At 41.5% G+C, this 12,975-nt stretch overlaps 1 protein-coding gene across 2 annotated transcripts in view; it reads left to right on the top strand.

Annotated features, from left to right (window-relative positions):
- gapdhs (glyceraldehyde-3-phosphate dehydrogenase, spermatogenic) overlaps window positions 1-12,487 on the top strand; it is a 13,163-nt gene extending 676 nt beyond the window's left edge. Inside the window, exons 1-11 of one of the 2 annotated variants that reach the window (XM_071469374.1) lie at window positions 205-372; window positions 8,150-8,206; window positions 8,922-9,018; window positions 9,477-9,583; window positions 10,363-10,453; window positions 10,565-10,683; window positions 10,867-10,948; window positions 11,073-11,224; window positions 11,341-11,503; window positions 11,760-11,857; window positions 12,001-12,487. In XM_071469374.1, the coding sequence (XP_071325475.1) occupies window positions 8,178-8,206; window positions 8,922-9,018; window positions 9,477-9,583; window positions 10,363-10,453; window positions 10,565-10,683; window positions 10,867-10,948; window positions 11,073-11,224; window positions 11,341-11,503; window positions 11,760-11,857; window positions 12,001-12,070 (1,008 nt within the window). In that variant the 5' untranslated portion in view covers window positions 205-372; window positions 8,150-8,177 and the 3' untranslated portion in view covers window positions 12,071-12,487. Of the gene's footprint in view, window positions 1-204; window positions 373-8,149; window positions 8,207-8,921; window positions 9,019-9,476; window positions 9,584-10,362; window positions 10,454-10,564; window positions 10,684-10,866; window positions 10,949-11,072; window positions 11,225-11,340; window positions 11,504-11,759; window positions 11,858-12,000 lie in introns of those variants that run through there. The other variant, XM_071469373.1, reaches the window with a different exon arrangement.
- The last annotated feature ends 488 nt before the right edge of the window (window positions 12,488-12,975 follow it).

Genomic DNA, 12,975 nt, shown 5'->3' with positions numbered 1-12,975 from the left:
ACAATAAAATTCACTGCAACTAATAAACTCCCCTAGGTTTTAAAATAATAAGGATCGGTGCCTCGTGGTAAAGCAAGTGCGTATTTTAATGACGGCCCATTCATAATGTATAACTCATTCATCTGAAGCTAAACCGTCCTCCAGAGCGGGTAACGTGACATTGGCAGCTCCCAATGCTGCATCTTTGCGGAAGTAGATTAGTCTCCATGTTATGTAACCTAATAGAAAAATATATATCACCGCGTTTATCGCAGCAGAATACCTAAAAATAGCCATTAAAGGTAAAAGTTGGAATGAAAGCGGGATTACGGTAAAACCTGTGTGTAATATTATCGCTGCAGCGGTGCACTGAAGACGCCTGAATGAATCTACGTGAGTAGAGGTGAAGCTACGTGCCTCCTCTGGTCTTCATCATGAAGTCTGGCGTCGTTGCGCCATTAGATTGGATGAATTGTACTCTCGCAACGACGGGAAGCGGAGGTCATGGTGTAAGAAACGAAACGGAAGAAATGAATGACCTTGGCTTCGTTTTATGTCGAAAGATGAAGCAGAAGTGCTCAAAGCCTTCCTGTGATGCATTTTCTCGGGCACAGAGACAACGTGGACTCGTGTGCTTTCTGCCGCAGTTTGACTTCAGACTTGAGACCTGTTGATGCGGTTTTCAAAGAGCCTTGTGTTTCTTACCATTTTAAGATCGTGTAATTTATTAAGATGCAACAAGGTTTAATTAGGAAACTGAATATCCAGTTGACTGCGGTTCAGTAGGGAAAAATTTATAAATTAATCTTGCAAAATCAATATGGTAGAGCCTTGAAACCACAAGGCCCTATTGTGCAAACATTTAAATTTTTTTTCCTATCTAATATTATTTATAGTGGCAAAAAGTAAAAGTACAGTTCATAATACTGTGTCATTAATTGTGGCAATCACTATTTGCTTGCAGATCCTTTAATTCATTTTATGTAGGTAGGTGTGGTAAGATGCTGCCATGTCTGGCCTTGCCTCACTGTTGAAGGTCATCACTCCAGCTGAGGAAGGTCATAGCAGGCCTAGAGCTGCTGGAGTGATGCTGAGCAGCTTCTAATCTTTGTCTTTATCAAGTTATTATCAATACTGGACCTGGGGATGTGGAGTCACTCCTCAACTGAGAACTGAAGGTTATTCGTAACTGGCCCCTGAGCTAGTCAAAGATTTGTGCTATGCCTGGATTTTAAGGCCATATGATCATAGCTTTGGAAGAAAACTAGCAGTCATGTACCATGCATCAGCAGATAATAGTTTTGCAGTATTTTCAATGAACAGTCTCTGAATAAATTTCTCAAAAGCACATATTTAACTTAAAGTAGAAATGGCTTTTCTTATACAACATCCAGCCCAGTCACTGCGAATATTGACAGTGATTGTGATAAATTTCGGAATTAAATTACTTAAAATTTTCTGTGGTTAAATGCTTAACTGATATATCATAATAGGCCAATTGTAGGCAATAGTATGAGCCAAAAATTCTTGCCTGTTTTAAGGTACATCATTATTTTATTGTTAATGGAAAAAAAAACATAAACCCAGAGGTGTTAAAATCATGTATTGCGCAGAAGTTGTTGGCTTGTCATTTGTCTACCTTGACATTCATTCTGCTCTCATGACTGCTATATATCAGGGGCTTACTATAAGATGTATAGACACTATCTTTTCTTCTATCAGACAAGTGTCTGCATGTTACTCATATCAGAGAATCTCCCTTCTCCCTCTTTGTGCAGGCTGCCTGGGTTTAAAATCAACGCAGATTAGTTTACTGCATCCTGCAGTTAGTGGAGAATCACTGCTACTAAACTCAGTTATGTCCCGAGACTATTTTACATAAAGGTTTGAGTCATTCATCCCTCCTTTTATGAGTAGTTTTTTCTAGATTGACACAAGCTTTCCACTTAAAGGTTGAGAGGTTGTTTCCAGGCGCAGGTTAGTATGAGTATTCCTCTCGATCTTTCTATGCAGCTGACTGCTGACTTATCAACCAGCCATCTTGTCCAGGATGTGTGTAAGAGAGAAGGAACTCCAGAGTGACTCAGCACTCTGTGCCTAACCGTTGCCAATTTAAGGAAATAAACCCTAAACTAGCAAAGGACAAACACAAGTGGCACATTAAAAGGCCCCCACTTGTACAACCAAGCAGTTTTTATCTTTTTTGCTCTTTTTATATAGTGTGGTTATTTAAAGGTACAGATGTTTGAATAGCCAGTATGATATAATGGAGGTGGCACACATAGCATCTTGATAGCTTGAGAGATGGAAAGGATAGAAAGGACCACGGCCTTAGGAAGGGTATCTGTCATCTGAGTGCTGTCACAAGCTCATAGGGCTATGGGCTGTGTGTGTGTGTGTGTGTGTGTGTGTGTGTGTGTAGGGGGGGGGGGGGGGGGGGGGGTTCCAGCATTACCTCTGCAGAGTGGTCACATGGCTATCTTGTATTGAGTCCTCTGCAGTTTGATACAGCACACCTTTTACTAATTCATGATTGTGTGTGCGTGTGTGCAAATACATGTTTGTGTGCACGAACAAGTCTTTGTTACACCACAATAGTTAGTCTCATTTTCAGTAATTTCATTAGTCCAGGTCTGTGTTTGTGTATTTGGATGGAAGAATACATGAAGCTATCACTACTTGATAAATTTAGTGGCTGCTTGTCATGATAATTGTCACTGATGAAATGTCTAGTAGTAACACTGGAGCTGTTATCTGTTCCTGTCAGCGGGAGGCCATGCCTGCTGAGTAGGACACAGCCTGTGGTGCTGTGTGTGTGCACTGGTGATGTGATGGTGTTGGACATTTAACTGACTAGTTTACGGCAGCAAAGTGACATTGACTCAGTGGTGAGACTATAAAAAGGGAGGAAGTGGTATACTGCTATAAAAGAAGAGATGAGCAGAGCCACAGTTGTTGACGTCACAGACATTGAAAGACATTTGACTCAGTTTGATTGATGTGTGCATATAGGTATGTGCATATATAAGTAATTGTCTGTAATTTATTTGATTTCTTGAATTCACTGGTAAGGCGGGCAAGAAGAGAAAACATTGTCTAATTGGATAGTCTTTCTGGCCTATAGCCAATCAAAGCACTGCAGTGGAAAAACACTGGAGAGAAAGAGGGTGTGACAGGGGACTGGGCGCTAGAGGACAGTTTGAATAGGCAAGAGACGTTGAAAAAACGACGGACTAAGGAGGAAGGCTGGGGGAGTGGTATAGTGGGCAGGGAAAGTGAGGGTAGAGTCACTGAGTTCTTTCACTCACTGACAAATTTCCAGTCAATACAAAAACAGAGGATACCCAAAGAACGACTAACAGCCAGTCTGTATACCAAATAAGCAGGCCAGTTATCACTCACCATAATGCATTATGTGAAGGGTCTAGTCTGTGTCCTGTCTGTGTGTGAACTATAATACTGTTGGAAAGATAGTATTGTACATTATGTATTAGTGTTCCTCAAAAACTCAGGTCCATATAAGGACTAGCAGCTTTAAGATTGCAAGATATGGCCAGGTGTTGGCGCTTGACATCAGAGGAGGTGTTGGCAGAAGTGAAATGCTGTGTCATCCTCCCGTTTCCTCTCCTCTCCCCTCCGCTCCCCTCCTCTCCTCTCCTCTCCTCTCCTCTCCTCTCCTCTCCTCTCTCTTGCTCTTTCACAAATCCAACGGATTTTGTCTCCTATTTGAGATTTTACCACCTGATGCAGCCTGTTGTCTTTGTCCTTTTATGGTTGACTGAGTATGAGTCATCTTTCTCCCAGTGGTCACTCTATTTCACATACATAGACACACGCATGGTGACCCCGTCCTGCACCTCCACTGGTGAAACTCTGCGTTTGTGTGAGGACAATGGGTTGCAGCTCAGAGGGAGGGTAGGGTTGTGGTAAATGAGGGTGACCAGACGGACAAAGAGTGGTGAGGACAGTCGAATAGGGACATGAATTTTAATGATTAGTTTGGGTGGTGGGTAAAAGGGGAGGGGAGGTATAACACTCATGGAGCCAAAAAAAAGCAGGCGAGAGACAGATCAGAATACAGCATTGGAGAAATGAAAGAGGACTAAGAGAAATAGAAGATAAAGAAGTGCAGGTGGAAGAGGAGAGGACAATAACTCTAACATTAAATGAAAGAAGTAGAATTAGGATGAAAGGATTGATGAGGAGAAAAGGAAATTTGCAGAAAGAGCAGAGAAATGAGTTGCAGGATGAACTTCTTCACTGACAGTGATTGAACATTATTGAAGCTACTCTGACTGGTTCTTGTCTTTTCTCTCACCAGTCAAGAAGGAGATGATTGCACCAATCCTTGTCAAGTGATTGACAGTTTGGTCTTAAACTAGTGAAAAAGGAGTTGTGAGATATAAGGAGAACGAAGGACAGACTGGATGGATGCATTTCCATTTTTACTCATAAGGAACAAGTGTCTCCTCTCGGACTGGTCTCAGTCCTGTTTGTTGGCCAGCCAATCATAAGGGCAGGTGGCTGCACTGCAGAAATCTGAATCATGTATTTTGTTCACAGTAGTGACAGCAGTACAGACAAATCACATGCAGACACTACCACTGAATATTACCTCTCTGACCAAAATTAAATTCACTGTGATTGCTACGTGTTCAACTCAATCATGACTAAAAGTGAAGTGCATGAGTTTTAGAAAGCCTCTGTTCAATTGATTTTCCAACAGTAATCATGACGACTGTCTTATCGTGGGCTTTCAGTATATGATTCTTGAAGTCAGTGCTTCTGCTGTAAATTAGTGAAAGTATAATATTGAAGGAACCTTACTACTTTTCATATGTCTGACCGTCTGTCTGCCACTTCCACCTACATCTTAATGAGCGTCAGCAGATTGCGAGCTGCCGTTAACATAGTGTAACTCCTCTGCTCTGCTCTGCACAATACCTCCTCTGTGAGTGACTGCCTGAGTGTCTCACAGAGTATGTGCTGAATACCAGATCAGGGCTGATTGGTCTAGAGTGAAAAGGGGCAGGACTGTGTGGTGGAGAAGTTGGAAGAGCTGCTGGCTATGAACTTGATTTTCCTCTTGTAAAATGGCATCAGATAATTTACTGCAGTTTATGGTTTAATGAAAAGCTAAATGAAACATTGAATAATGTAACTATATTATACTAAGGATATATCTAAAATGCCTGGGTATGAAAGATGTAGATATGTCTTTAAAAGTTTATCATAAACATTTTACATATGATAAATCACCAATAATGGTGCAGTGCCACTGGTTAAATTCCATTCATTCGTTTATTAAAGTTGCACTAAGCAATGCTCTTTTCAGACCCAATGTAGTCCTGTGATATTGTTATCTTAAATAATAAACCATTCAGAGCATCACTTCTAACATCACTAACCATCAGAGCAGGAATCATCAGAATTCAAGTCTTGCTGGTTGTTTTGCATCTCTGTGCTCTTTAGCTGAACCACTAGATTTAAATTCACAGTCTTACACCTTTAACTTTCTTACAATAAACCAGAGGTTAGATCACCTTGACTCAGTGGGGAGGCTTAAAATCCATCAGAGTGTTGGAAATAAACTTCTTCCAGAGCCCTGGGTGCTCATTGTAACCCCCTTCCTCTTCCCCCATTGATTGGTCAAACCACCACACTGTTGCTAGGCACCAGTAACAGGCTTGGAGGGGGGTGTATCATAAAGTATATGCAGACTGACACACACACACACACCTTCCCTATAGTTGAATCTCCAATACTTGCCTGAGGTTTTTGGTTTTTTTTTTAACATACTTTTCCTACATGTTTTCATAGTTTAACTCAAACAGCTAAGCCCTGTTCTTGGATTTGAGTCTCGACAGATCTCTGGACCACGACTCCTGGTCCAGCCCCATTTTACATTTGTCAGTAGAGCAGCCATTTTGTGCAGGAAAATCCAGGGCAACTCTTTTATTTAGAGAAAATGGAGAGGTTAGTATAGAGAGAGAGAAAAGGAGTGAGGCAAGTTGTGCAAAAGTGTACAGGCGACAGGGGGAAGTGGAGTTCAAAAGAGAGGAAAGAGAGGTCACAGCAGAGTTTTTCATGCACAATAGGTAATGGTGGGAACCAAATATAAAGGAGAGGAAGGACAAACATGTGAGAACCTGGCCATACTGTATAAATGTGTGTCTCTCTCTCTCTCTCTTTTCGTGACCTTGTATTATGCTAGCAGCAGAACACAAAATGGTGGCTCTGCCCTGTAAGAAAGGCGCTACAAATAGGCACACAAGGTAAAATGCTAAACAGGGTCAAACTAATACACACTATAAATGACCCTTTTAGAGATCTGATGGGTGAAACGGAGATGAACTGTTCAATAAATTGATTTTGACTGGCGACAAACAGTGTTACAGTTCCAGCGAGACAGGGAATTCGTTTGTGCTTAATGACAAGTAAATAAATCCAGGTTTAGATTTTCCAAGTTATTATCAGCCACTGTTCATGTTTGAGAGTGTGTGGGAGAATTGAGAGAGATGATTTGTCCTAATCTGGTTGCCCCTTTAGTCTATTTAAAGTGCTCCCACAATGCAATTCACCAGATTGACAGCCTGTCCTACATGCTCCCCACTGAGACACACGCACATGGTGTCACACGCAGAAAGAGACACACACACACACACACAACAGATTAGGAGATTACAGTAGTCTAAAACATCGACCAACCGGTTTCAAGGACAGTCTGCGTTGCCCTTACTTACTCTACATGCGCCTGTCACACACAAAGACACACACCTTAGCTGCCGGTCGGGCTAGCTGGTTAATACTACTGAGTTACCATACCTGTTCACCTGTATGGGTTTGGATACACGTTACAGACAGCAGTCTCATTAAAATCACATGAGCCTATTGATATGATACCTACAGCTGTTGTTAGTTCCTCTGCTGCATTTCACCCAAAATGGGTCACACGAGTTCATCTGCTGGAAGGAAAACGTCACATGACTCGGTTTAGATTTGAATATGATGTCAAAAAGTGTTTATGCCTGTGAACATAGATAGAGCAACAACAGCAGAGGAGAGGAAGAGGTGGAGTTAGTGAGAAGATCAAGGAAGGAAAAGAGAATGGAAGTTATTGGTAGAAAAGACAGGGGAAGGAAAAGTGGGAGGAGAGGACAGAGGAGGCGTGGAGAGGAGCGACGAGTAACGACTTTTCAGTAAGAAAAGGAGAGGAAAGCAGAGGAGAAAGGAGGTCACATAGTTGAGTTGATGCCAGGCTTCCTTTCTTTTCAGTCGGCAGACAGGTCTCTGTTTGCTGCGTTTCGTAGCTACCACTCTCCCTCTCCCCTCTTAACTCCGTGTTTTCTAAACATGTCCCTGCTTGAGGCAACACCTCCCTACTCCTGCAGCAGATGCATGTAAAACATACTATTTGTCAGTCTGTAGTTTTCCATCACTCACTATAAATGAACACACTTTTCACTTTGCTAATTTGCTCTTTTACCCTCATAAGTTTTCTGCTCACCAGGGTACCACCTTGGTGTTTCATTTCACTCTTTTGTGCTAATGCGTCACAGTGGCTGTGCATGTCCTGTGAGGCCACTGCTGCCAGTCTTTATTCAGTTATTTAGACCTTACACCTGACACATTTCAAATGATAAGTTTTTATGAGGAACTACATGAAGGAAGAGGGTCTCCTGTTAGCATGTTACTTCACTCACTGTAAATGAAAAGACAGGGTCAGAGAGAGGAGAGGGCAGATGCTAACAGTGTGATGTCTATATATAACAATTTGAGGAATATAGGTGTAGAAAAAAAGGAGCAAATGGTTGAGACAACAGAGGCAGATTAGACATGGTCACATCACACCAAAGCAACACATACAAACACACACAGGTTCATTATATGGTGCCAGTAACTTAACTATTTTGCTGCCTCCTGCTGCTAAGGCAACAGCAGCCTCCACACAAGCACTCCTGTATGCATTTGTCTTTGTTGTCAAGCCTACTGCCTTAGCAGTGATTTCTGGCTTTGAGAACAGATGAATTTTTGGTCTGTCTGAATGAAGGTGTTGTCAGCTAGAGGACATTACAAAGTGAGATTGGATAGCCTGCATTTTCATGTTACTTTCATCATTCAGTGGTAAATGTCTTCCTAATGTCATTGGTTTTTCTTTTCTTTTTCCCAGCTAACTCCACACCCCCTAAGCAGCAGACATGTCAGACCTCTGTGTTGGAATCAATGGGTGAGTTGGAAACACACACACATTTAATAAACAGGATGGGTCTGATTGATTTTAGGATGATTAGGATAGGATGTCAATGAAGCATATTTTGGGGACGGGTGTCCTCTGTTTCCACAACAATCTCTGGTGGTTCGTATATGGTTATGGAGAGGAGGGAAAAACCATTTGTTCCTAGAATTAAATTGTTTTTAATTAGTTTTTAAGTAAGTAATTAACAATTAGCAAATGTATTACAATCTAACAATTAACAGCACGGTAAAAGTTTTAGCTCACTTTGCTTATATGTTGGAGGTTTGAAGTCTCTCCTGTCCCCTTCAGCTCTTCATCTAACCACTTGAACATGGTTACATGGTCTTGTACCATTCCTTCTTATATTAAACTGATCGGACAAAAAAGTGACCCATGACTCAGGATTCACTGTAGCTGCTTCAAGCCACTGACAAGCTTTTAGTATGAACCACAACAAAAAAGTGTTTGTCTGGCATTAATAGTAGCTTAACAGTAGTGGAGCAGCAGCAGTAAAGGAGTTGAGGAACTTAAGATTTCAAATTGTACATAGAGATTAGTAGGCAGGTCTTCTCTATCATTTGATTCTTTGTGTGAGCTTCATGTGAGGTCCCAGGAGTGTTTAGACATCCTGAGGAAGTTTCCCACCGTTTTTCCAAAACAATATGTTATTAATCTCTCTCTCTCTCTCTCTTTCCCCTCGCTGCAGCTTCGGTCGTATTGGCCGTCTGGTCCTGAGGGCTTGCCTTCAGAAGGGCATCAAGGTTGTGGCCATCAATGACCCCTTCATTGACTTGCAGTACATGGTGAGAAAACTTGTATGCACATACTTACAAATCATTCACAAAATTAATTGAAAATCCAGTGGAATGCCTGTTGTGTGAGATTTACATACATGCTTAAAATAATAGGCAAGAGATTAAAGTCCACAGTGGTAATGAACATGAATCTATGAAAAATCTGCTTTACAAATTAACAAACTACTACTAAAGCTGAGCCATTGTTGAGCCATGTCGGGGTATCATGACATTTTATCAACACTTAAACTGAATATCAGTTTTACTCTCCAGACTTTGATTTCTCTGTAGCTTACTTCAAAAACCTTCCACTAACTCCCAGACTCTCCAAAGAAACTGAACGGCTGTTAAGATAATGTAATAAATAAGATAATAAATATACATTTTTGTGATGAAACAACCAGAAACTCTAATATCTCTCTAAGACCTCACACTAACAACCCCATCATTTACCTCTTGCCTCTTAGGTCTACATGTTCAAGTATGACTCCACCCACGGCCGTTACCATGGTGAGGTCTCCCAGGAGGATGGCAAGCTCGTCGTCGATGGCAATGCCATCTCTGTCTTCCAGTGGTAAGTGATAATAATGATTTGGGATTAGTGGATGTTGCTGCACATACATCAGATATCAGCAGATGTTACAACCAACCTGCTCAAGTATAATGAATGACATCAAGCCATCATGTCCCACATCAGTAGCATTTATATTTTAGCAGAGAGCTCTCTGTAATAGAAGAGTTCAGTTTGAATCATTACACAAGTTATTTTCCATTTTTACAGTGAGGTAATTTATTCCATTTTGTTTTTAATATCCTGAGTGAATTCCTGGCAGTGGAACGAGGCTGTCTGGTGCCTTGGGGCTCACTCCACTACCTACCCCTTCACCCTTTGTACTGGCTGTTGTTTTAGTCCATTGAGTAACGGACTCATCCCTTCAAAAGGCAATACCAACAAACAGCAGGGTTACAGAGGAGGCATTCCTGTTGCATAGCTCCTCTTTTGTGAGGTTCTCCTCCTTGTGTCTCCTGTTTTTACCTCACTGTCTTTATCTTAACCTTTACATTACCTATACATATTAATTGAAAAATGTTTTTTTTTACATTTGTTCATTACTAATGTGAAATTATCCATGGAGGCTCTGCACACTAATTTAAAAAGCACAGGATGTACTGTTCTAACAAGATTAGCCCCCACCACCCCCCCTCACTTCTCTTGCACTATATGTACCTTGTGGCACTTTTTCTTTATCTTTGTTTCTACTTTTATAGTATTTTGGTGTCACTTGTTTAACATTTTTTTTCATCAGTTAATCAATCATATCTTATACTAACTCTGTTCTTTTTTAACTCTAGTATGAAGCCAACAGAGATCCCCTGGGGCAGCGCTGGAGCCAAGTACGTTGTCGAGTCCACTGGAGTCTTCCTCAGTGTGGAGAAGGCCTCCGTATGTACACACACACACATAAACACGCGTACATATAAACAGAGAACTACACACAGACTACCAGAGGGTCCAGTTTCTAACCTGTGCTCTCTCTTTATGTCTTGGCCACAGTCTCACCTGCAGGGTGGAGCTAAGCGTGTGGTTGTGTCTGCCCCCTCACCTGATGCTCCAATGTTTGTCATGGGAGTTAATGAGGACAAATATGACCCCTCCTCCATGACCATCGTCAGGTAATGTACCTCTGATCTTGGACGTGCATTTGCACTGTACATTGACAGTATGAATACATGCAAACATGAACTCTCATGTAATCAGAAGGTTTAGGTGGAGCAATTCATTTTTTAATGTCTACATGTCAAGAAAACTAAATATAGCCTGGATGTTACTGACCTTGTCTATCTTTCTATTGATAGTAATGCCTCCTGCACCACCAACTGCCTGGCCCCCCTGGCCAAAGTCATCCATGATAACTTTGGCATTGAGGAGGCTCTTATGGTAAGTCACAGTAAATCTGTGTGACTTTTCATAGGTGGTGCTGTATATTTACCCTTAAATGTTTACTAGAGACTTCAGACACTAAGGAAAATTAATGTGTGCAATATGACGCTCTCCTCTTCAGACTACAGTCCATGCATACACAGCCACCCAGAAGACAGTGGATGGTCCCAGCGCTAAGGCCTGGCGTGATGGCCGCGGTGCCCACCAGAACATCATTCCAGCCTCCACTGGTGCTGCCAAGGCAGTGGGCAAAGTCATCCCTGAACTCAACGGGTAAGGACAAACACATTAGTTATCAGCCTGATGATCAGTGGCACTTCTGCTAATTGTGGAAAGGAAGTTGAGAAAGACCAAAAAAGTCAAATATCTCTCTTTTGTCCTCTCTCTAGTAAGCTGACAGGCATGGCATTCAGGGTGCCAGTGGCTGATGTGTCAGTGGTTGACCTGACATGCCGCCTGTCCAAGCCTGCATCTTACGCTGAGATTAAGGAAGCCGTCAAGAAGGCCGCACATGGGCCCATGAAGGGAGTTCTGGGTTACACCGAGGACCAGGTAAGACACAGAGTTAATTCACTTACAGTGTAAAGGAAATACATGACTGGTAATAATGCAAAGGCTAAACTCATAGCATAGAGGGATAATTCCTGTCAACAATTATATATTTTATTTAGAATCATGTTAAGAGATAATAAACAATATGAACAGTGTGTCTTCAATTAGAATGGGCTGTGATTGTCTATTTTGTAATTGGTCATGTACTGCCTGGCTACACATTATCTAACTTGTAGTGTGTTTTGTGTTTTGCAAGGTGGTTTCCTCTGACTTCGTTGGTGACACCCACTCCTCCATCTTCGATGCTGGCGCTGGCATCTCCCTCAACGACAACTTCGTCAAGCTCATTTCCTGGTTAGTTTTTTTTTAATTCACAGTCTGTCCCACATGTAAAAAAGTTTTATGTTTTCAAAAGTGATCATATAATATCTCTCTTCTCTACTTCTCCATTTTCTATCTCTCTGTCTTTCTTGTCTTCCCTCCCTCTCTCTCTCCAGGTATGACAACGAGTTCGGCTACAGCAACCGTGTTGCTGACCTGCTGTTGTACATGCACTCCAAGGAGTAGATACTTCCTGTCCAGAAAGGAAGTCAGGAAAGGGACCACCCCAACCATCTCCCACCCCCCTCTTCTCTTTTACACACAAGTCCCACCCATAGCCAAGTCATAGCATCACGACCCTTAGCTCTACTACAGTATATGTAGGCAGCGGCAACAGTGCGTTTGAGTGTTCTGTTTTTTTCCTTTAATAACGAGACGATTGGTCGGTGACAAGTATTTGTGTCCGTGTGCCCCCTCTCCACCTCCCACTGCCACTTTAGATGTGTCGTTATGGCTCAGTACTATGGTAACTACTGTATCCATCTTCTTGTTGGTGTGTTTTAAAGGCTTAATCACCAGTGGAAGGAGGAAGCTGAGAGGCAGAGCTACTGTAACTCCGCTTAAGAGTAATGAGACAAAGAAATAAAACTTGAAAAACCTCAAGCTGTGCAAGTTTCATCATTATTATCTGTTCACTGTTTTCTGTGGAGCCCTGGAACTGACAAAATGACAAAAAAAATTATCAGACAAATAAAAAATATGACTGCATACATCATTAAATAATATTGTTAGTTAATGAATTAGAAAGTGCAAGAACTATTCAGCTTTATGATTTTAACCTCTGCCACTCAGGGGATTAGATGCAGATGCACTTGTTTTTCTCTAGCACTAAACTGCTACAAATGAAATGTTAATATAAATGCTACGCTGTCCATATAAAAGTTTGAGCCATCATAGCCATTTATCAGCTATAAATGTGCATTATAGTTATATAGATAAGGCCACTATGGTGGCTGAGGACACAGGAAGCTTAATAGTCAGGAGAGAAATGTTAAATTGAATAAAATAGGTATCTTACAGCTCTCGTACATGACTGGGTCACTGTATGAAGTACACTTAACTGTAATTCAACCACAAATTTGAGGTACTTT

This window comes from Trachinotus anak, unplaced genomic scaffold, assembly GCF_046630095.1.
Source record: "Trachinotus anak isolate AG129_WGS33_773 ecotype Australia unplaced genomic scaffold, CSIRO_AGI_Tana_v1 ptg000032l, whole genome shotgun sequence".
Taxonomy (NCBI): Eukaryota; Metazoa; Chordata; class Actinopteri; order Carangiformes; family Carangidae; genus Trachinotus; species Trachinotus anak.
Note: the sequence above shows the minus strand (reverse complement) of the source record. Positions and strands in the feature narration are given on the sequence as shown.